General features: G+C 21.4%; 1 protein-coding gene across 3 annotated transcripts in view; it reads left to right on the top strand.

Annotated features, from left to right (window-relative positions):
* Positions 1-1,547: 1,547 nt before the first annotated feature.
* TfAP-2 (transcription factor AP-2) overlaps positions 1,548-27,479 on the top strand; it is an 81,801-nt gene continuing 55,869 nt past the window's right edge. Inside the window, exons 1-2 of one of the 3 annotated variants that reach the window (XM_011497676.1) lie at positions 1,548-1,612; positions 9,352-9,476. In XM_011497676.1, coding sequence (XP_011495978.1) covers positions 9,414-9,476 — 63 coding nt within the window. In that variant the 5' untranslated portion in view covers positions 1,548-1,612; positions 9,352-9,413. The remainder of the gene's footprint in view (positions 1,613-9,351; positions 9,477-27,479) is intronic. The other 2 variants (XM_011497677.1, XM_011497678.1) reach the window with 2 other exon arrangements.

Raw genomic sequence — 27,479 nt, 5'->3', positions numbered from 1 at the left:
TATATGGCAAATCATAGTATATATCTTGAAATAAATTTCCATATTCACCTTATCTCTTTTTAATAAAACTAATATTTATATTAATCTTTATGCAATAAAGAAAATCAAAATTAATTCGAGAAAAGAGTATAAAAAAAAATTTTTGAAAGCCATTCAAAAGTACAGACATTACATTGCACATTTCTACTTTTAAGAAAAGTATTTACATAAAAAATAAATTAATAATTACAGACTATTGAAAAAAATGGACAAAAAGAATAATTTCGACAGAAGTTACATTTATGAATTGATATAATATATGCATCATTTATATTCTATCTTACTATCTACCTACCTACCGACGTACTTACCCATCTACCTATCTTCCTACCTATCTATTTATCTACTTATCTATTTATCTTATATTTTTTTCAATATAAATCTTTTTCTTTTATTCTCTCTATCGCCCGAAGAAAAAAGGCGTTCATATTTTTTCCACCTATCTTCCTCATGGTACAGGTACACCTACGCTTTCAATGTGCTTGCTTATCCTTGCTATAAACTTGAAAAAAAGAGAGAAAAGGTGCTCAGACAGCAGTAAATGAAAATAAAAAGCAACAATGAACGAAGGAAAAATGAAATCCATGAACTTTATCTGAGGCTAATCCGGCATCGGGCCAATGAAAGCCGCCGCTGGGCTTTAAGCAGTCGCTCCTTCGCACAGGGGATTGACGTAGTCTCCATTGGCCGTGAAGGGCCCCTCGGCGACCAATCGGCGCTCGGCCGGCGGGCCTTCTTCAGGGCGGCCGCTCCCACGAGTCTCAGACATCCCCTCCTCCCACTCTAGAAATCCGAACAGTTGAGTCCTATCTATGTGCGAGGGGCCTTTCTTTGGGTAACTAAGGCGCCGCGGGCGCAGTAACCTTACAGTCCTCTTCTGAGACGGTTTTCTCGTGGCGTCTCCAAACGCTGTCGTTTGGGAAGCAGCACGCGTGTCAATTGCACGCGACTTAATACAGTGGCGGCGCATACTGTATCTATATCAATCTCTCCGTACATATACGTTCAGGTAAACAATAAGTTGGTAGTTCCATCCAATACATTTGTTACCATCAGTCTCTAGCCCTCCGGCTCGACGAATTTTCTCTGGATTGACAAACGAACAAAAATTAAATGCATCTATCTATTCAAACATAAAAATATATTGAAGAAATTTCACGAAATCTAATTGTGAAATTCATCCAACCGGATGATTTGGATAGATGGAAATTTGATTTTCCGTATTGTTTTAAAAGCAAGATGATTCAGAAAAATTTATTTATTAGTACTGATATTTGCTGAGATTAAACATTCATATTACTCTATTTACTTATTTTTATGAAAGGGATATTCATGTGGATTGAAACAAAAGTGTATGTGACATTATTAGTGAAAATCACGAGGACATTCGAGGATGTGCTAAAATTTAGTTTCAATATGAATTTGATGAACTGTTAACAGATTATTCTTTTAATTTAAATTTTCAAAGTAGAATAAAAACAATTTTTTATTATTCTAAAGTGACTAATTAAAGAATATAATTGATCCAATGCCGAATTTAGACTACTACAATACAGCCAGAATGCACCAAATGGTAAACTCTTTTCAAAATATTGATATTCTACAAATACTATGCAACAGTTAATATAGCAATATAATATAACAATTAATATATAATAATTAATGTAATGGTTGGTACATTAAAAATATCATCTAAATACAAAAGGCATAAATTTCTATCGTTAAATAAAAATATTTTTCAACAATATTTTGCATGTAAATATGTTGATATAATATAATATCATGTTTATAATTATTGATACATCATAAATATAATTCTCATTAGTAAATAGATAAATGTACTTTTTTTCTTTTCGACAACAAAGTTAAAATTTAATAAACTATAATAAAATAATAATAAATTAAAATTTCATTAAATATTGACTTACTAAAATTATTAAGAAATAAATAGCTTTATGGCTGGTAACTAATATAATTTTGAAAATATTTAATTACAATTCCATAAAATGCTATACGTATATATTCTTAAATATCGGTGAAATATTATTTTATATTGTGTAATAATTTAATAGTTATGAAATTAATTAAGTAAACATTACATGTAAATTTATTATTTTATTAAAAATTTCAATATAAATTTCTTTAAGCAAATGTAAAATAAAGAGAACAATCATTCATAAATAAGAGCCTCGTGATAAAAATTTTAAAATCAAATTTGAATTCCGAATAAAATAAATAAATAAACGTGTATTTCATAACTTACAATCTTATTTATTATTAATTAATGATAAATTAAGGATAGTTTATTTTAATAAATAAACAATAATTTTTTAAAAAGTCATTGAAACTTATGGTTAATTCTTCATATTAAATAAATAGATTAATTTCAGATAATAGATAATAGAAATTAGATTAATAGATCAAATTATTCATCATGTTGTACGTGTAATAGAATTAAATCAAATTATGAAATCAAAATTGAAGGAATTTATACATTTTTAGTTGATATCACATTTATAGAGAAATATTTCAAATTTCAATGATTTTATAATATTAAAAATAATTAAGGAATTATTAATAATTTTAATTTATACTAATTCATTATTAAAAAATCTTTGTTACATAAATTTTGTATGAAATGAAGTTTGTATTTTATAAACAAACATTTCATAATATTCTATTACCTACACTTTATTTCTTGATTAGAATAATTAAATATTTTTTGAGTATCTGCAATATTATAATAAAATAAACTAATTTTTAATATATTTTTTAAAATAACATTTTAATCCATTTAAATTTATTGTTAAAAATGATTAATATATATTTTTCTATAAGATTTTCATTTATTTCAATAAAATTTGAAGTTCAATCATTAAAATTATTTTTATTTTTAATAAATATCATATTTCCATGTCACATCGTATAAATAAAGAAATCTATTATTTTTTAATATATTTATAATGAAATATTTGTATATAAAAATGAAATTACTTAATCTGTATTTTAATTTTTTATCTCAAAAATAAAATTTAAACAAATTTTCTATTTGTTTTCGTTAACTATCTCTTCATAAGACACTCATATATAATTTAAAACTAATAAAAGAACATACAATAGATTTATCAACTAAACTTATATACAGTCTCGGGTAAATCATAAATCTGGGCTTTGCATTTCGCGGGCAATTTTTCCGAGAAAGTAAGGAGGGATAATATATGAAACTGCAGATAAAGGAGCCACGTGCCTTGGTTGCGTGACCATTAATTTTACTGAAGCAACCAAAACATTTTGCTTTTAGCCTTTTGAACTCACAACAGTTACACACTTTATTTATTCTCTTGTATCTTTGTAATTTCAATCTAAATCTTGTCACTAACAATTGTGTGTCTTCAAATAATATCATTATTTACGAGTTAAAATATTTTTTTATTAAGTTCTTTCCTTTTCTGAGTAAATTTTAATGTTTTTTAAGATGTTTGATGTAAACAAAATTTATGTAAATTAAAAATGAATGCTATTATATTTATAGTTTTACTGAAAATGATTACTTCCATGGTATATAATTAAAAAATTAAAAAAATAACAATATGCTATAGTACATTATACATGTCTTTTTAATTATAAGCTTAGTTCAGTTTCTTTTCATCCTCTACTATTATTATAAATTTTATTTAAGAAATGATTTGCACCTGTTACTTAAATTTATGTAGCTTCTGTAAAGTGGGTACAATTTTTACGAAATAAAATGATAAAATTCAATATTTAAATTACTCTCTCTCTCTCTCTATTATATTTCTTATATTAAATTCATGTCAATACATATTATGTTTATGTCCATATCGATTAAGTATACATTTTTTATTAAAATAACATTTTTATAATAATTAAGAATCAGAAAAAAGTGGTTTATATTTATATTATAAAACATACATAAAATAATTATTTTCGTTTAAAAATGTCTAATATGACGAATATCGTTACATTAATATTCGATCCATTTGATTTCATAAGAAAAGCAACTTTTACTTTTTATTTTTCTCAATTATTTTATTAATTTAATTAATAATTTAACTTAGTTAATATTTAATATAATAATATAATAATATAATAATATTAATTTAGTTAATATTTTTACATGTAGATCTGATAACAACCTACTCTGTTAACAGAGCCTGTTTCCATTTATAATTATTCGAAATTATTATTTCATTCCATGAAAACACTTCAATTCTATAAATATCTAAAATATAATTGAATAATCCAATTCATAAACCATTGATATATTTAAATACACATATTTTATATATATAATTTTAATTAAATTAAATCATTATTAGGACAGCTGTATTTAATTTATATTTATAAATTATATACATTAGTATATAATCGATATTAGAACAATAAGTCAATCTTATCAGAACAATATTTTTCTCTAATATATTGTAAATCTTAAACAGTTTCCTATTTACGAAAAAAAATTATAAGTAAACCAACTTGTAAATTAGTTTTTTATCTTTATATTGATCACTTTTTCATAATAATTCGCATTAAATTGTCCATATATAAATTTTTTCACTGCTATCATGTTCTTAATATGGCATTATATACCTCGTTTGAAGAACTCTATATTTAAATAGTCTTACTACATGAATCTTGACCATCAGAATGAAAATTTATTAAATATAGAAATTGAATAACAAAATAAAAATAAATAAAATATTACTATTTCATGAGTCATATTGTTATTAATACTACTTTAAAATTTATAAATTTTTAATGTTAATAATTTTTTAATTGAAGTGCATTATAAGAAATTATTAAGTTGCTTATTACTGCAAATACTTTTTATATACACATATAATATTAATGAAATATTTACTTAAATTGCTATTCTATTCCTGTATAATACACAGTTAACAACAAATGAAGTGATATTTGAAAAGATAATATAAATTCAATATTAATACTAGATATAATTTAATTATACTTTCGAAATTATAAACCATTATAAATTTCCCGAAATTAGAACACTTGTTTGCTGATAAATCAATAGATACTGGTTTTTTTTCAAAAAAACATTTTGGATTGTGTTAAAATAATATTTCTATTATATGTCAAAATCGCCCATTATTTCAGTCAACTTAGATATATTTTTTCTAACCCCGGTACAAAATTTCGATTGATCTTCAAAAATATGTTTTCCATTTCAAAGCACCAAATAAAATCCTGTTTTTACTGTTTGTATTTTGATTTTTCTCATGCTTCGTCTTTCAAGGTCAATATATAACTTGATAATAAATTTATAAGACATTATAATATTCAAATAAATAACTATTCTGTAAAATTGAAAACAACGTTTTTATATATCTAGAACTGCAATCGATAAGTTTAGAGGTTAATATATATTACCAATAAATTTTTGTTATTTCTAAAACTTTTGAAAAATGCATGAATAAAAATTTCTTTATTATAATACAAAATGACCAGTTAGTATTTATATTGTTTATATAAATTTATTATAAAAAATTAAACTAGAAAATAATGCCGTTGGTTATTGTTGCAAATATATGATATAACTAAAATTTATCAGAAGTATTTACATTTTATGATATTTTGTTTAATATTATTTCATGAAATTTTATAAAATGAATTCTAAACAAATAAATGAAAATTGTATTGTATGATTTTTAAAGTAAAAAACAATTAAAAATATATCAACAAAAAATATAAATGTAATCCTTTTTTTAAATTACACTTGTATCTATAATCTAAATATTATAGTGAAATCACACGACTATACTCAACGATTGTTTCTTCATATATGCTCGAGTACTGACATATATGATTAGACAATTTTTGAAACTAAGAACAGCTATTACATCGACAGTTGCCCACGTAATGAATGGTTAAATTCCAGTAGTTAACAATCTTTATACATCAACGGTAGTTTCCTAATCAGCCTAATTAGGAGTTCCTCATTTGCTAGCCACTGATATTCGAATTATTTCATCATTCAAACCGATCAAAATTTTACACTTTGGAACTTTTTTCTCTACACTTTTATATTTTTTGTCACTGATTATCCTAATTTTACTACCTGATTTCTTCATTATATAGAAACATAATATAATATATGTATTCTATAATGTAAATGCAAACTTGTATTGGCTGATTATTATATAGTTATATCAAATTTCTTTTTTTTATTCTTCACCTGTGTATTATAATTTGAATCTATCTATATCATAATATGAACAAGCTCATATTCATATTGATATATACTAGAACAACAGAACAACAAGCCTTAAAAAATATAATAAATTATTATAAATTCATGGGCTTCAAGAATGAAGAAAATCATATATTGTCAGTGAATATAGATTGTGCATTTTATTTTACACGTTATTTTCACTTATAAATTTACAAAAAATATATATTGCAATATATAACTATATTGTTTTATATACACAATAAATTAAATATAATTTAGAAAGTTATATGTACGAATCTCTGTATCTTGAGTTATAAAGAAATGTTATAATTAAAGATGTATTGTAGAGTAAATTTAATATATAGTATAGAATACAAGATAAAAAAATTCGTTATTGTCTAAGTAGATTAAATATCCCAAATAAATGTAACAAAAAAGTGAAGATCATATTTTTAAGCAATATTTTTAATCATATACTACTATTTGTACGGTTCTAAATACAAATATATTACAAGTTTTTTGTACAAGAGTCGAGTAAATACCCACAAATTTAATTCTTCATCAATGATAGTAAAATATTACTACTATGCTAATAATCAATAAACATTACTGAATGTTTAGCAATATAATTATGATGATATTATAATTGATGCGAAAAATAATAAAATTATATTATAATCATATAATTTTATAAATATATATACATTTAAAGAATAATAAATCTTAAAAAATGAGGCTTGTAGAACAATATATTCAAATTCAAATATTTTTGAAAAATATTGATCATGTACTCCTATAAATGAAAACTCATACATTTTAGGGAATATATTTGTATAATTCCTTATTAGCACTATATTAATAGTAATTTAATTTCTAAAAAAGTATTGTTTTAATTATTTCAGCCTTAAAACATTTGATTATATTTAATATCATTTAATATATTATATTTTATTATATTATATAATTGTATTATGTAAGAAGTTACTTTTTATTTTAAATATTGTTAATTTATTAAAAATTATTTTTAAAACATTATAACTTTTAACCTTTTGATTATATATTCGTATACCAAAATAAAATAAGTTTTTATATTGGTAAGTCTTAAAATTGATACGTATCCTAAAAAGTGCGTAATATTAAAAATATTAAATTATTCGATATTGGTTATAATTTAGTAATTTCGGGAAAAGAGTTGTTTATATAAAGACAGTATATTAAAGGTATAACTATATGATTTTTAATAATAAAGTATTTATACATTACAATGTTACTTACTTAAAATGTTAATACAATCAGGAATTCGAACATTTTTGCAGAAACCTATTTTAAAAAATGTATTGTAAAAAATAAGCAGTCATTTTACATGGAATATTTTTTATATTGTAATGAATTAACAATGTTTATTAAGTTTTACTATATATCATCATTGATTAAGGAATAATTACAAAATATTTAAAAGAAGACTTTTAAATATATATGATGTCCATTAATAAAAAAGTTGTAAAATTAAATTGAATATTAATCTGAATTAATCTTGATTCTTACAAATCCAAGAAAATATAAAAAAAAGATTATTAATTAATTAAAAAGTGGTATTTCATAAAAATAATATTCTTTATCTACAAATGGAGATATAAGTCAATAAGTATTCGGAATCCCGGAACGAAATAAGAAAACACTTTATTAAGCTACAATATTTTAATTCTACTAATAATCTTTTATAAATATATTTTTTTAATTCGTTCATACAACTCGATGTGTAACTTCATAGAATAAATAATAAATAAAAGTATTTTAAGTATTTTTTTAAAGCATTATATTTCATTATTGCTAAATTTAAATAAGTATATTCTATCATTAAATTAAATTAATTTGGTTTTTCAGTCAAATTTAGGATAAATTTGAAAAATAATTCGCTAGATAACTACTGTATTTTTAACATTGTATATCGCAGTGTATTTTACTATGTTTATCATTATATTATTTTGTCCGATACTTTAATTATTTATCATAACCATTTTTATCTAATAAAAAATGGAAATTATTACTAATCGTTAATTTTGCATGATGCTTGTATATAACGACATTGCATCAAACTATTTAAAAATAATGTTCAAGAAAAATAATATTTCTGTTTTCTAATACATTTTAAAAAATTATAGAAGTATGCACATTTACTTAGATATTGGGTTTGTTACTTAATTATGGTCATAATTTTATTTATTTAATGATAGATTATGTATAATCTCGTTTATCCGATTTATTATCATTTGGAGCCACATAATGTACAGTAAATTACTTAGATGAATACTTTTTTTAATCAATTCATCTAGTAATACTTGCAATTTCAGTAGTCGGAGTTATTTACACAACTATTATGTATATATAATAGTACATTAATGTCAGACTACTTAGATTGATGTTATATATATATATATATATATATGTACGTACGTATGCATGGATATATGTATAACTGCATATATGCATATATGTATATAAGTATGTATATATGTAGATATATTAATTGTATCAAATATGTTAATAATTTCAGTGGTAATTCATTGCAAATCTTTATATATCAACTTTAATAATTAAATAAATGAAAATATTATTTTAACAAGCAGAACAAAAAAGAAAAAAGGATACGTGAAAAATAAATAGAAAATAAAATTGGTCTTTGAAATACTAAATACGTTATTTACTATTCAGATTTTCTATTTAATGTACCTGTGAAAAAATTGAGTCATAAACAATATTAAAAAGTCAAATAAAAATAATTGTAGTTGCATTAGAATTTATTTTAAATACAAATTATATGTTTAGTTTAAGTACAGATAAAATTACTATATTAATTAATATCCTGTTGTTATATTGAAAGTACGTTATATACATTCCATTGGAGATAGAATTTTAATTTTTTCATTATATCAGATACAATCGACAATTTGCATATTATAATTGATTAATATTTTTTGTTGTTTTGTATATATTATAATTTGTTTACATTACTGAAATTAATTAAATATTTAAAATATTGAAAATTATATATTTATTCAAAAACTTAATCACTAACTACGTGTTTCGTTTTGTTCTAGGTAAGTTGTGACTGGAAAATTCTTCTGAGTAATTCAACAATATATTAGGATCCTTATTCAAAATGACATTTCGTTGCGTACAAGCTTTCCAAAGCCTTGGAAGTAGTGATTGCGGTACGTCATGGGTAAGTTAATGTTCATTTCATTTTAGACTATATGACTTTAAATATGCTTTAGAATGCATTTAAAGTATTCAATGATAATTTTAACTGCAGAATATTACAATTACAATAAAAGTTTTTTGATATTTTATAATGTAAGATATTATAAATAATAATAATTTTTATATAAATTAATTAATTCATTGCTTTCACTTAACTGTTATATTACTTCCCCCTATCTATCTAGCTATCTATCTTTATGAATCTCTCTTTGACTGTCTTTTGCTGTAAATCAAGTAAATATCAAATAAATTTTATTCATAGATTACTTACTTCATCTTTCGTTCTTTATAATAAAAATTATCATACTGTCACTAGTATTGGAAATTTACTTTTTCAATTTCACCCGACAATTTATATTTTTACTTTAAAAATAGAAATTAAATTACTTTAAAAAGATTAACAAACACAACAAATGAGAAGAAAAGGGCAAAAGAAAAGCCACGAAATCTTCGTAAACTTTCATTAAGCTTGAAGTTTTCTTATTTAATTAATTCTTATTAATTAAATAATCTTGATTACAGTAATCTCGGAAGTAAGTAAAATAATGAAAGAATAATGGAGAGAGAAAAGAAAGAAAAAATAAATAACGTGAAAACAAAAAAATTTCAATATTCTAAAGTTGAAACCGATGTATTAAATATTCTATAAAAATATTATACATAAAAATTTGCTTTACAATCTCGTTTGCTAATGATATGTTAACTGTGCCAGCTCCACATAAATAAAGTGCGCAAATTCACGTAGCCACCCATTTGTAAAATTAAAAAAGGATCTAAATATGAGACAATAACAATATATATGAGACTGACAATTTCACAGTCGTATACAGTTCCAACCACAAAGGTTCAAAACGAATGAAGGGGCGGGATATAAACAGGACAATAGTTGAGCAGCTCCAGTAACACAACGTATATATATAGGTATGCTGGCGCATTTATTAATCGCCAGTTTTGCACACCAGTGGGCATAATATTATTGTATTAAATGAAAATACCCGCTAAACACAGAACTTTGTAATAAAATTTGAAAATGTACCTAGATAAAGTTTAAAAGTGCACCTAGATATGTACTCTAGTTAACTTTTTTTTAACAGTTTAAATATTTTTTTATCCAACTCAACTTATTTGTTTTGCAAACATTGTTACAACAAGTATATTGAAAAGTACATTAAAAAGTATTTTTGAATAAATCATAATAATAACACTAATTAGTATTGCTATTATAAGTATTTTTTAATATTTTTTATAATTAATATAACTATAGCTTAACCTTATTAAAAAATACATTTTTCAGTAAATAAAATAAAATAAAATATCGATTTTTTTCTTACAAATTCTGAAATTCCCAGGGTATGTGGCATATTTATATCTATTCATCTTTAAAAATTTTATACATATTACGAAAACTATATTTATTACAAAAATACATTTATAATTTATGTTATTTTATTTTTAAATTCATTGTATTCTTGTGATTAAATAAAATTATTTATTATAATAATAAAAAGATCAAAATAAGAAGTATATAATATATTAATATAAATTAAATATATTCCTTATTACCATAGATTTTTTTTATAGTTTCATTATTTATTTTTTTAAAGAAATAAACAGAATTGTAAATGTCATATAATTATCACTTCTTAATTCAACAAATCCACCCGTCACATGATAAATATATATTTGTCCGTGCTTCCAAATTGTAGAATTAACCTAAATTTGTATCTGGATCAAGTGGATTATAAACTACTAATTTCAGAAATCTTTATCATATGTCGATAATACTCGATAAATGAACGGTATTTTTAATATATATTTTATACATTATTTTTTAATAATGAATAGTTGCAGATATATTTTCAAAGATTAAATAAAAAAAAATTCTATCTGAATATTATTTTCAAATCTATAATTACCGTACTTATTAATAGTATTTTAAACGTTATTTAAAAAAAAAATTCTGCATGGCCCATAGTATGTATGGTCATTCTCTGTAAATATAAATTAAATAATTCGAATATTTAAATTGATTTATTTCTTTATAACGTATTTATTATAATTAGATACATATAACCAAATATATATTTTTTATCTTCAAACTTCCAAAATTCGAAGGCAAACTCGAAGTATAAATTTATATTTTATTTTGAATAATTTTATGGAACTACTAATGCACCAAAGTTTACATTGATTCAAAAGCAATAAATTTTCTTATCGAGATTTATCTCCAAATTATTAAGAACAATATATATATTAATAAAATTGTAATAAAGTACAATATAAAGTATTTACAAATTATATGGATTTATTTATATAATTTATATAATTTAATTAATATTTATTTTATTTTAACAATTATTTATGATTAAAATAAAAAAAATTATTCTTTAAATATAAATATAAATATTGAAAAAATTAATAAATTCCGTTAAAGATTGTAATATTGTACCTCATCTTTTTTACAAAACTTAAAATGTCTAATACCTATCGTATTATCTAATATATTATCTAATATAGTCGTATATATAAGTAGTAAATTAATCCCTTTTCACAGCTAATTTCAAAGTTCACTATTGTATCTTCAACCTAAAACGGATGTGTTTTATTAAAAAGAAAGAAATATCGAGAAGTTAAACAAATTTTATTCAAATTTTTAATTCGATTATGAATTTAGTTTTGACATACGCTATACACGTAACTTTACTCCTTTAATTATAATTTCGTTTTTTATATTAATCTAAACATACAGAATTCAACAATACACTCTATTAAAAATATATTTATATAATATAAATATAATTTACACATATATGTTATAATATAATATATTTTATATTAATATAAGTTAGACATATAAACTAAAATTTCTTGCACATAGATTAATTATTTTCAGCGACGTGTTTATACCTATTTGCATATCAATTAAAATAGTTTTCCGCCAAAATTATAAAGACAAAACTTTGAAAAGTTCGATCATATAAATATGTATAAGTAGATATTCTTCTTTTCACACTATGTAACCATGTAGGTACGCACATATTACAGATATACAACTGTATATAAGCATGACCATATTCATCTTATCTAGCACTAGAACTGAATTTATTATCGGCATTTTTTATTTGGCAGTTAAAAATCGTTAGATTAATTAAAAAACTTTTGAATTATTTGTTTAATAAATTTTTTCGACAGTAGTTTCGCTTTCTTTTTGTGTGAGACAAATAATTGTAAATTAATCTCATTTATATATAAATATCCAATAAAGGATACATCAATTCAATTAAAAAGTTTATTATTTTTTATATTTAAGTAAATTTTGCTTTAAATATGTATATAATATATACTTTGTTAATAGAGAAAATATATTTAAAAAAATAATAGAACCATAACTGAGTATCGAAGATATATAACATCAATTTTTTGCTGTTTCTAATTATAAATAATTTTAATACATTTATAAAAAGAAATCAAATAATATGTATTACGAATAATATATATATATATATATATATATATATATAATTTTACTAATTTCATTTTATAAGTAAGAACAATGTCAATTATTATATATAATCTAAGGCTGATAGGAATTACATTTAAAAACAACAATTTAATATTAAATTAAATATAATAAAATGTTAACAAATGTATTTTTGAAGTTATCTTGTCCCCTGATTTAATATTGTATAAATTGTATAAATTGTATAAATTACTATAAGAATTAAATATTCGATTCAAAACCCAAAAAAAAAAATTAAATCTTTTACAATATTCAAGTGTTTTCTATTTGTAATATATTTGTATTATTTGTACTTCTAGTTCTAATATATGTGGTTAATTTTTGCAGCTCTTATCTGTATATAAATCGATAGATTTTAAATATACATGAAAACTATAATTAAATAAAAGAAAGTTTAAAAAATAATAGAAAAAAATAAAATAAATTCCAATTTATAAAGTCATTATTTGACGATGATTCAGAACTCGCACTCATACAAATACTGCAAAAGTAAATTTTTTTATTTTAACTATTTATATTTTCGATAAAAACCGTCGTTTAAAAAAGAAGTCCAATGTAATATTTACATGTCGTATTTCCGAATTCTGAACATACTATTATTCTTTGTCCTTTAGTCGACTAATGAAAATATGAAAACAAGAAAGAGATAGTTGTCCACCAATCGAGTATGATGCATTGTCAAGACAGTGTGGAGAAAGGAGGAGGCCCAATAGTGTAACAGACGAATAAAGAGAATGTATAGAGAAAGGGAAGGACAAAAGAGGGGCGGAAAAGAGCAATGCACACGTACCTCTAGGCAACGGAGTCAGGGTCTGCCTCGTGTTTTCAACCTAACAGCCTTGTCTGTAAGAAAGAAACAGGCCCCTGATCACCCTCACTGTTAATCATACTTGCTAGAGTAAAGTCAATATCATGTACAACCAAACTATTATTTAATTTTCTCTTAAAATTCTTATTTATGATTTATATAATGTATACTTAATATTTGAATAAAACAAATCAATTTATATTCTTATTGAGACTGATTTACAATAAAATATATTTAAATAATAAATAAAAGTATAAAAGAATATATAATATGAAGTATAAAAAGTATTAACAATCTAATATTGATTATATTTGAAAACTATATAAAAATATATATGATAGATAAAATAATAAGATTTATAATTTATAGATAATAAAATTTACAAAACATAATTAATTAAATAATTATTTAGTCTTATACTAAAATATATATACATATATACAAATATATGCAGGAACATAAAAAATTGTTATAAACGCATTTGCATATATTCTATGCAAATATAATTTGAATAAAATGCTCTCCTAATATGAGTGATCGATTTTTAAAAAACATTTTATTATTTAATACAACTCAAGTAGTGAATTTTTTATATGCATTTATAGAAATTCTTTTGTATATGTTTTCTTATAAAATTTTAAAGGGATAAAATATGAAATTGTTTTTAAATACTATTTGAAAATTGGTAGGTAACTGAAGATTTCTGTGAGTTTCTGTTATATAATTGACTAAAGGTACAATACGTAATACTACTGTCGGTAATAAAGACATCTGTATTATATAAGTAATCTCCAGTACAGTATTCACTTCATAGATGGTTCTTTTTTGTGTTTCTAATAAATATGAGAACCTTACTAAAAAATAAATAATTATTTTTAATTTAAATCAATAAGAAATCAGTGATATTATACCATTTTAAACATAAAAACAATGTGTATTGTTTTATATATTATACCGCGCTTTAGTATATAAATTTAATATATTCCTAAATAAAAGTAAAATATTTACTTATAAACATTAATTTAATGAAACTTCATTATATTTTTTATTTTATATTAATTATTTACTTTATTTAGATTTACAATGTTTTTTATAGTTCATAATTAATTCAGACATGTAAATATAAAATGAAAAAGAAAATATAAAATATTAAAACCTAATCAAATATATAATTTTATGTATGTATTATCATTATTACGTATGTATTTTTGAGTATTTAATATGTAAAGATATAAAGGTAAAATTAGCAAATTCTATAGTAAAATTCAAAATATAAAAGATAATAAGCGATTAAAACTTGTTTATTGGAAAATAATTTAAAAATCGTTGGAATTTAAATAATGATAACATAAATGAAACGATACGTCAAATCCAGATTCATATTCTGCAGAATAAAAATAAGTTATAATTATAATTATAATTAATATAATTTGAACTTAAGTTTTTTAATTTGACATAAAATAATTAATATCTATATTCTATAATTATAATGAAATTAAAGATAAATTTTTGTTTAGTAATAATAAAACTAATAAATTACTCATTGTTCGTAAGAAGATATGAGAATATGTGTTAATATTTTAATTTTATTTGATAAGTAATTCTTGAAGAAACAAATACCGTAGTTTTAAAAATTTTAAATTATATTAATATGGATTTATTTAAAAAATGTTTAAAATAGTATTTTTTCGAAAATATTTAATTATTACATAAAATTCATAAGATTCTTTTATTTAAAAGGTAGAAATGAAAATAGTTAATTGCTTATTGATTTTTTCCTACTCACTCTATTTCAATAGCTTGACATTAGATTATTGGTTTACAGAGAAAGATTCGATTGGATACGTTTAAATAAAAATAAATTTGAAAATGAAAGTCAATAAACTTGTATTTCTAATGGATTTGTAAAATAATATATTGTTATATCAATTTGAAAAGTTAAACGGCAATTAAGAAATATTTGTAAATATATAGTGCCAAAACTTAATTTGGAAAATATTTTTGGTCGGTATTCCAACACTATAGTAAAATTATATGCAATATTTACTGTATAGTAAGATTTACTTTTTCATTGTTGCAAATTAATCACATTAAAAAATAAAAATCTTAACTTTATATAACGGTTGCATAAATGTATATAACATATGCATAAATGAGCATGTGAGTAAATACTTACATAATTTTATAAGTTATATTTATTCTACTATATACAGCTATAAGATAAATATAATTTTATAATTATTAAATCTAAAAATAATTGAAAAATTATTAGAATCAATAATTATTCCAATTAAAACTATATATGTAATTTTTTTTCTTCTGATGTTTATCTCTTTCTTACCTTTTTATTCTTATACATAAATTTACTTACTTTCATTTCTTATATTTAGTTCTTTTACAACTTAATATAATTGAATATTATTAAATCCAACCCTCCTATATATTCATTATAATTTCTTGTTATTTAATAATGTCTTCTTTCTAATGTTTTTGTTAACCATATTCTAATTATCGCATTCGTAATTTTTTCGTAACATCCATTGTTCTGTATTAGCAAATCCTTTACTTCAGCTCTATAATTCCATTTATTCCACTTTCTTTTAAATTTTTTTATTTGACTTTTAATAAAGTTTATTTTTGCAATTTCATCTGTTTGACTCATTTTTCTATGTAAATATTTTTCAAATTTAGTTAATATCTTTTTTTTTTTCTTTCTAGTATATTAGCAAAAATATTTATTAATTTTATACTTAATATTTAATATGTGTGTGGTAAAGTGTTGAATTTATAATGCAACTGTTTTCTAATACTTTTACTATAAAAAATTTCTTTTACTTCGCTTACTTAGTCGTAATCATATATTTATTTTGTCCAATATTGTTGAGACACGAAGATTAACGTTTGAAAAGCTTTGCATAAAATATAATCTTGTCATAAATATTTTCTATATTATATTCAATAAATTATTAGAATGTTACTTTTATTATATTAACATCTATATATAAAAATTTATAATAAGAATATATCATTTACCTTTCTGTTGATATTCCCTCTCAATTTTATAAAATTTTTGGTACTTGGATAAAAAAAATTTCTTGCTGTCAGCATGAATGTTCATATCTGAAAATGTATTTTCTGATTTAAAAATAATTTCTTAATTATTATTATCCTACTATACTTTTTTAATGAATCGAGTGTCTCTTATTATTTTTTCTTCATTCTTATTAAATTTTTTATATTTATTATATCCACACGTTTTTACATTCATTCTTTTATGTATACTTAATTTTACTAATTTTTTCTTTCATCCACTTTCTTGAAGGTGTTTCTATTTTTTTACTTTTTTTTGTGTTTATTTATACTCAATAAATTTTACATTTATATTTTATTAGTATTCAATTAAACTAAATAATAATTTACACAGGCTTTTCATACTAGTTTTTGTGGTTATATTATATATATTTATTTTTTAATTTTTTTAAATTTTATTATTCGTACATTTCATTCCACAGTTATATTTAATGAATGTGTTTTCTGAATTTCATAATTTATATTTTTATCTTGAAAATTTTTTCTTACGTAATTATATTCAAATTTTTTATTATACTTTCTTCGTATTTTTAACATGTACATACTTTTACTTTAAAATTGTTAGCAATTCAGTGAACATATTTTTGTATTCCGTCATTGCTGATAATCTTCTCCATTTTAACTTTTTAATTTTTTTTAATTTCTTCTTCGTTGCAATTGAAAAATTATTTGATATTGTATTATTTATATGAATAAAAAAAATTTAATGTCTAAAATACAAATTTTAATAACAGTTCATTTAATTATATATTAAAAAATTCATTTAAGTATGATTTATCTATTAAGTGAACAAAGTATATTTTCAAGTTTATATAACCATTTATTTCAAGCTGTTACAATATATAGATTTCCTACTTGTAATTCTCCTAGTTTTCAAATTATAATATTTAAATAGTTGTATTATAAGTAAATATAAACAGTCACTTTATTATTATGTGTTCTCTTCAACTTCATTTTTGAATGAAGCAAGTATTATTACAAAATATTTAATAATAAATAATAATTATTAATTATGAAGATTATAGTATCATTATTATTTAATAAAATAATAGATGATTTTTAGAAATAAACGAAATTGCTTTTTGTACAACGCGTACTCTTCATCGTATGATCTTACAAGTCAACATTGGAATTAAATAATTTGAAAAATATAATGAAAAATCTTTCATTGTCCTAAATTCAGAAATTATAAAAATTAAAAATTAATTATGTCAATGAATTCAAATACTTTCTTAACAGTTAAATAAAATCTTTTGCAATTCTCTACAATTGTAGTTTAAGACTTTATTTGTTTACAATGATTGGCATCTATTTTACTAATTTGCAAAGGTACTTTATAAGTGGGAAACATTCTATTTCCTTCAAATTAATTGTTATCTCATATCTTATAATAATTTAAAAATAAAAATATTATAACATATTAATCATATTTTGCGAAATTCTTCAATAAATGAAATAAAAATTCATATTAATAACAGTTGATGATATTGTATTAAATTGCAATAAATTTATTACATATATATATAGATTACAATGTCAAATATTAATTTTTAAAACATTTAGTTGTTTTATATTTAAAAATACATTTATAAAATTTAAGAGTAAATTTAGGAGAGAAGTAGAAATATAACATATATGAAACTAATACTGAAATTAAAAATTATTGAAGAACATAAACAGAAAATATTAAATTCAGTATTATAAGTATGAAATTTTAAACTGAAATTTATTACCGGTATAATTATATTCAAAATTAATGACTACTTTAAATGTTTTGTAATAAATGTAGTTATATGAAAAACTATGTAAATGTATTACAAATAATAATAAACACTAATATACTACAATTCTTTCAGTAATACATTTTATTAACATAAATACAAAACAAAATTTGTATTAAAATACTTTGATACTATACTTTCTTTATCTAAATATTATATATTTTATTAATCTAAATATATATTCTTTTATATTCTTTGTGTCTTTTTCTTTTTCTTTTTCTTTTTATTCGAGATCAAACGTGAATTATTATGTTAGTATAAATGTACAATATTTACCAATGTACCTAAAACTCGTAACATACTGAGTTAAACGACGAACCAAGGACTGTTCATAGATATCATATATATACTATAGTGAAAGCAATGAGTTTATTCGATTATGTACGTAAGTCCAAACAACTTTCAAATACGGATGATTGATTGGCGAGTTGTCACTGAACATATTATGAACATATTATAACAAATAATGTTGACGGCGTTTTTTTATATTCTTAAGTATATAAAATTAATATTTTTATCTTGATTTATGATATAATCATAAATTTGTTTTTCAAATCAATGTGACGGAATATATAAAAAAATATTTCTTTATCTTTATTATTGAAATTTTATTTGCTTTCTATCTATAAAATGACTATAATACATATTGTTTTAATTTATAATATTTGCAGATGGACAGAAAATAATTATTATACACGATTATAAAGTTTAACAAAAATCGAATAGTAATAAATTGTTTTTAATTTTTGATATTAAAAATATACAGAATTTTCTAGAACAATAAATAATATATTTAAATAATTTTTAAAATAACAAATGTATGCATAGATACACACGAGTTTTAATCATATTATAAATTACATATGCTGATTGTTATAAAAAATTCAATTATTGTATAAAATAAAAAGGTTTATTATAATTACTGAATGATAATTGAATTATATTTTATACCCTAATTTATAATAAAATATAAATTTTTATAGAATAAATACCAAAAAATAATTAATTGCAATAGTACTTTTACATGGATTCTTATTTTTGAAATCTTACTTTAAATTGAAATATATTTGGTAAATGCAAATAATTTTTTTATAATATTTATTAAAATAGTAATAAAATTGGTTAAGAAATAATATTACTTCTTGTGACTATTTGCACATGGAAATTTTTTATATTAAAGGAATAAAAATATTAGATATGTCAATAAATATACGTGAAATAATCGATGAAATATCGATACTTGAAATAAGCAATTTTCTAGTTAGCCAAAAAATTTAATTTCAAAACGGAACTTAAAATAAAAGCTTCGAAGATTGCACAGAAACTGACACCAAGGGAAAATTATATAATTAGGGCCAACTTTCTTATATTTATTTGTAACATTATCAACTCCTTAAGCGTAGACTAATAAATTTATATATAGCCAGAGATCCGGGTAAAATAATATTTAAATATTTTTATTTTATATTTTGCTTTCAAAATAAAAATACAATAAAAATTAACTATTAACAAAAATGCAAAAGAAAGGAAAAAAGCAAGATCTTACATAATTGCTGGTACAAATAAACACATTTCTATAACGATAAGTAAAGATAAAATACGTATATATGAGCAAAATTAACAAATTTAATTCCAAATTAACAAAAACAAATTCCAAGAGATCAACTTTCTCCAAATATGTAAGTAGGCATACCATAGACTTAATGGTCTTTTATTTATAAAGTACATAGTGATTAGTGTTTTGCTATCATAAGTTGATAGTTGATACCGAACTTAGTAGAGGCTTGCATTAATGCAATAGATAATTTGTTTGTTTTATTAAAACATTAGAGTTGTTTAAAAAATAAATAAACTATTTTTGAAATTCATACTTCAAGCGTTTTTAAAACCTTAGGCTATTGTGAACTTATGGCGTTATGAAACCTGATATAACCAAACTATTTAATATCATTATTTCGAAAATTTGACATAATCATACTTTATTTATAAAATAATTTATTTATAAATTTCTAAATAACAATTTTTTAAATGGATAAAAATTATAGTTTCATGCGTAATTTAAAAACTATTAAAAAAGGTAATACTAAAAAATCTGAATTACAAGACATGATTGTATTACTTTTATATGCTAAATGTACATTACATAAATGTATTCGATTACTTCAACGGATAATACAATTATTTGGCTGATATTAATGTCTATGAATCTAATATAAATAAAAATAAACGTTGTCATAGAGGATCCAATCTATTTTTTTAATGAGAGAAGAGTAAGGGCGAAAACAGAAAAGGGAAGTACAAATATTCGGAGATAGAAAGCAGAACGAAAACACGTCAAAGGAAAAGAATAAATGTAACAGAGCGAGAGCGATATATATATATATATATAGAGAGAGAGAGAGAGAGAATAAATAATGTTCATGAAAAGCAAAAAAGCAGCGCGACGTATGTGACTATATATCCACAAGTTGATGGGGAGGTTGTCCTCTAGTTACTAGGTTATTGACCCGCTACTTGGGCGTAGCTGTTGTGTGTGTGGACGCATGCGTACATATGTGTATATCTGAACCTGACCAAACAGCCACTGGAATCTTTCGCATATATCGTTGTCGGAGTCGTGATTCAGCGCAACAGGTTTCTATGTGCAACATTGCAACATTGGCAAAACATTATGAGAAAAAGAGGTCGACAGTTAAAGAAATATAAAAAATGAATCAAATTCAGAATTACAAAAATAATTAATACTTGATTTAATATTATAGACTAACTAATTCAAGTAAAATATTAAATAAAAATAAATTATGAAAAATTCAAAATAAAAGGACTCTAAACAGTATAAGAATAAAAATTGAATAAATTATTATTTACCTGTTTATTTCCATATTCTGAATATTATAATTTTAGTTAGCTTTAATTTAAAATAGTTCAAGGTAGAATCATAGCTGCCATTTATAACATCTATATATATATATATATATATATATATATATATATATAACATTTATAATGAATATTCTTTTTTTTTGTTTAAATAAATGATTTTTTATCTGAAAAATGTAGTAAAAATTAAATAAAACCGAGGTAAATAGTGAAGCAAATATAAAAACTTTATATAATTGTTAATCTATAATGTACTCACTGATCTAATAATATTTGAAACTGTTATTATGTTAATGTTATATAACTTTTAAAAACAAACTGCTATTAAAAATAATTGCAGAATTCAAATAAATGCACCTTATTTAAAAAAATAATATTTTATTTATTCTAAATGTTTATTAATTACTACTATACATTAAATCCTTAGTGCTTGTTGAAAATGAATTTTTTTATGTACTTGAAAAAAAAAATTATTGCAAACTGTGAATTATTTTTAAATATGTAAAAGCATTAATATTTATTTTACAATTTATGATATCTGCAATGTAATTATCTAACACTAATATAAAAACAATATATATACGATAAAATACAATCATAAACAGTAGTCACAAAATAAGTAAAGTTTAAACGCATATACATTCACACATAACAACTCATTTGATTTATTGTCGAATTTTTAACATTATTCTATTTGTATAATATGCTGTGATAGAATCTACCATGCTTTGCATGATAACCCATAAAATGAACGAATATTATGAACGTATAGAAAATTTTAGAATCTTTGATACATGAACTTAAAACATTGTAATACTGACAATACCCATTGTAAAACGTATTTATGAGATTCCCTAAAGAAAAGAAAGATATATAGGGTCGCTAATGAAAACAGAATCTAAGATTATAAAAAAATATCAGATGAAATATTATAAAGGAAATAAAATAATATTGGTCGCTGATTTGTAGTTATATGAGTAACTTAAAAATTTACATGGTTTTGTAATTTTTTAACTTTTTACAATTCATTTCTCGATCAATTACATTTATTGATCAATAATTATACTTATGAATTGCAATATGAAGGCTTGAAAAATATACAGATCTTATGCATAAGTAACTATAAATAAGATTTTTATCCCGAAGAATTGCTTATTATATATTTTTTTTTTACATAATTATATTCGTATTTTTTTAAGAAAACTTACAAAAAAATACAAATTAGCAGAAATTGAATCACAAATTATTATTTACTTGTATCTAATAACTTATCTAATAACTCTTGAAGCTTTGGCAAAACTATTAGATTTCATTATACAGCATTTGAATATAGATTTAAAATGTGTGGCCTAATTAAAAGACTAATATTTTAATCATTTGACGTAGTACTTTTCAGTTTTTTAGTTTATTATATGCCATATATATAATAAAATTCTACTAGATTAAAAATTATATAATTATTATATCAACAATTTTATACTTATAATTTTCATTTTGGAGTTAAATTATAAAATTGCATAAAATATAATTTCAATATTTAAAGCATTGATTTAAATTAAATTCTTCACTAGTTTTGTATAATTACGATTTTTATTAACAATAGGATAAATAATTGGATTGGAGCATATTTTTCTTTTCCCTGTAATTTTGTAAGAACTATAAGTAAAATAGAAACAACTGAAATTTATAACTTTTACAAATAATGTTGCGTTAACTATTTAAAAATCTTATACATTCATATAAAATTGAGCCTAACTCTAGTGGTTAATAACATATTTCATTATAATAATTTTAATAAATAATATATATACTGTAATATAAATATAAATATAAGTATAAATAATATAAATATAATAAAATAATAATATAAATAATATAATAAAATAATATAATAAAAAATATAATATAAATATAAATACTGTATTATAAAATTTAAGATTAGTTTCAATAACTTTAAATATGTAGGTGCTGCATAGATTTGTTAAATAATGTATAATTATTTATAGATTTCTAAATAATGTATAATTATATAAAGTCTATTGAATTATTTATTTTAAATTATTTAAATTGAAAAATTAAAAACGTTTAATGCATCTAATAAAAATCATTGATTAAGTGTAATCTACTTTTCTAACAAAATGTATTATATTATTTGATATAATATTTTATAAATGTTATAATATTATTCGAAAAAAGCTAATAAATATATAATATAATATTTATTTCATTTTATAAACGTTGAGAATGTGGAAGCATAAGTTTTATTTAGAATATGTCTCGCTGGATCAAAAGAAATGGTTCAATACAAACGCTTGTGCATTATACTGTGTATCCAACTTAATAAAAATAATTTTAATAAATAATATCACACGTACTGATTTGTCATTCTTTCGTGTATAATGGTCGATGTGCTTGGTGATTTACAGCGTTCTAAGGCATTATTTTAAAAAATTAATTTTGGGTTAAAGTGACAAGATTGGAGTTTCTAGTCATATTTATTGTGACTTTTTTGATAACTTAATGTCTATGTTGGTTCTTTGCTTTTTAATTTACTTAAATAAAAATAAAATGTGTATTCTTCTGCTATTCTACCTTTTAAAAGTTTGACTTTATTAATATAAAGTTACATGAATATGTAATACATATAAATACTACTTCTACTATAAATACTAAGTATTATACCAAGAATACAAACTTTAATTATTTTTATTTATGTCTTTTATTTTAAATTGATTTATGATATGATTTTATATTTCATTTTATTGGAAACGCTAAAATTTTTTTTTTTACATAAATTAAATTATAAATTAATTGTTCAAAAAATAAAAGGACAAACAAAAGATAAAAAATATGTTATATATTATTAAATATTAAATTTTTAATTAGCTATGGTTTATCCTGGTTTCTAAAAAAAATACCATTATTTAATAGTTAGTCATTTAATAAGCTGTATATGTGAAAAATTACGAATGAAAATAATACGAAAAAATTTCACTTAAAAGATAACTAATAGGGATAAAATAGGTACAAAAATAAAATATTGTGTAAATAACAAAATAGTAATATATAAATAAATGTAAAAACATTTATCGGTTGAAATATGATTGAAGCAGCAAAAAATTAAGTTATATAACAACTTTTTTTAAGCGTACAGTTTTTAGAATCATATCATACAAAAATTATATCATACAAGAAATACATTTTTAATTTATACAAATATTCAACTCCTATATAAAATTATTTGTTCAATAAATTCTACTTTGCCATACTTTACTACTTTAATACATATGAGTATCTCATACAAGGTATATATACGTACAAACAAATTAAAATAACAAAATTACATACAAAACTATGTAGGAATTCATAATAATAGCCATATGTATATGTGGTTGATGATTATACCTTATTGAGTCTTTATTATTAATGTAAATACTATATAAACATTTATATTATTTCAATTTTCTATATATTGAATTTTTTAGTTTTAAGATATAAATATTTTTTGCTAGAACTATTTTAATGCATATTTTCATTTTTGAAATTTTATATAATTTTCCTGTTAAATAAAAATTTTGATGTTATATGTATTTTTAACGAATATTAAAAAGTAAATATTTAATTATCTTAAATATTTATAAGATTATTTATATATGTTATAACCAAATATAACCACAAATTTGACATGTTATTTCTTGGTAAATATATACATAAAGCTTTGTAATTATAATATTATATTACAATAAAATATTGCTTTATATGTCTTTATAATTAAAAAAAGGTTAATTTTGAGATATCTGTAGAACCATCGAAAACCTTATAAATGTATTGTATTTATTTTCTAATTGTGTGATGACAGAATGAAATAACAGTATTTAATATGAAAACGTATATTATTTATATTATATATTTGATATATAGTTGGTATAGTTTATATCATTACATAGTTTATATTTAACAAATACATAAATTATCGACTTCTTTTAATAAAATTAATAAGAATGTTTCATGCGGAAATATTTATTTTTTGTTACTGAATAAAAAAAATTAAGAGAACAAAAGATGATAATAAGCAGATATATGCATTACAAATTATGATAAGGAGAATGCATCTGAATCGCTGGATATTTTAATAGATGATATTTTTTACTGAAGGGCATTTTACACTTTTAATATCGTAGCAATCGAATGGCTTTTATATCGTTTTAGGCCAATTCGTTATATACTTATCTTTCATCCCCCCCCATCTCTCTCTCTCTCTCTCTCTATCTATCTATCTATCTATCTATCTATCTATCTATCTATCTATCTATCTATCTATCTATCTATCTATCTATCTATCTATCTATCTATCTATCTATCTATCTATCTATCTATCTATCTATCTATCTATCTATCTATCTATCTATCTATCTATCTATCTACATATCTATCTATCTATCTATCTATCTATCTATCTATCTATCTATCTATCTATCTATCTATCTATCTATCTATCTATCTATCTATCTATCTATCTATCTATCTATCTATCTATCTATCTATCTATCTATCTATCTATCTATCTATCTATCTATCTATCTATCTATCTATCTATCTATCTTTCTGTGCGTGTATGTAACATTATGTAAAGTTGATGAAGAAAGCGACTACAAATTTTCGCTATCTGTATCCGGCAGAGACAGCCTCGAAGAAGACATGAAAATATACTTCATGATTTCTCTTGGGGAAAAAACTGCGTCAACGGTCGGCGATAGATTAAGGCCTGCTCATACAGCTTTTTATCGAAAAGCATTTAATCTCTAAAAGCAGCTTTAGAGTACATCCCCATATGCAATCGAGATATTCCTAATTGAATATAAGATCCCGATTTCAGAACAATTTATTTGCCATTTAATTTGATGCATGGTTAGGATATTATTCACTTGATTTACTTGCAAAAGTTAAAATTGCATTTAAAAAATATTACCTGTATTGAATATATTCCACTCATATAAATGCTATAAGCATAAGAAATTCATAGAAGTTTGTTTGTTACAATCATATCCAAGTAACCGATTACGCTAAACTTAAATAAAAAATGGAGAATACTAATTACATAAGAAAATGAAATAAAATTCTTTTATTGATCGTGTGATTATTATCAGAATCTAATTTTATTAATATCGATTACTTGTAAAGTCAGATATAACTAAGTTTTATTTTATAGAATCGAGAGATTATATTTTAAGTTTTTCGTATTTATTTTAAGAAAAATAACCAATTTCACTTTTTCATATTAATTTATACATCATTAAGATGAAAGTCATGGTTCACGGTATTGATATGCAATAATTAAACATTATTTAAGAATTCGTAAAACAAAAAAAATTACTAATAATAAATTTATTAAGTTTTACAAGATAACCATAAATACAAAATACTTTTTTCAATTTTTTTTCCAAATTTATAAGTCCTGCGTGATCATGACAGGAAAGGCCTCTCTATAAAATAATTTTCGAAAAGAATATCTGGTTTTCATTTTCCAAAATATTAATTTTTCATTTCTTTGTTTCTCATGTAATGCTGTGAAGTTACAGTTATTTAAAACGTTATGGTGCTTATATGCTTGCTTAAATATATATACATGTAAAGAATATTTAATACAACTTTTATATACAAAAGAAAAATAATGTATGAAAAATTGAAATCATTTTACAACTAAATTTACATATTATAATGGTAATTATATTCAATCCATAATAAATGTTATGTTGTCATTAATAACTAATTTAATTTATTACAAAGTTCATTCATATATTTTTATAGAATTATTTATAATAGAAACGTAATCTCCCAATAATAAAATAATAATTATTGTAATAACATATCATTTTTAGGCTGTAA

This window comes from Ceratosolen solmsi, unplaced genomic scaffold, assembly GCF_000503995.2.
Source record: "Ceratosolen solmsi marchali unplaced genomic scaffold, CerSol_1.0 scaffold47, whole genome shotgun sequence".
In the NCBI taxonomy this organism is placed as follows: Eukaryota; Metazoa; Arthropoda; class Insecta; order Hymenoptera; family Agaonidae; genus Ceratosolen; species Ceratosolen solmsi.
The sequence above is the reverse complement of the archived record's forward strand: the minus strand, read 5'-3'. Positions and strand labels throughout refer to the sequence as shown.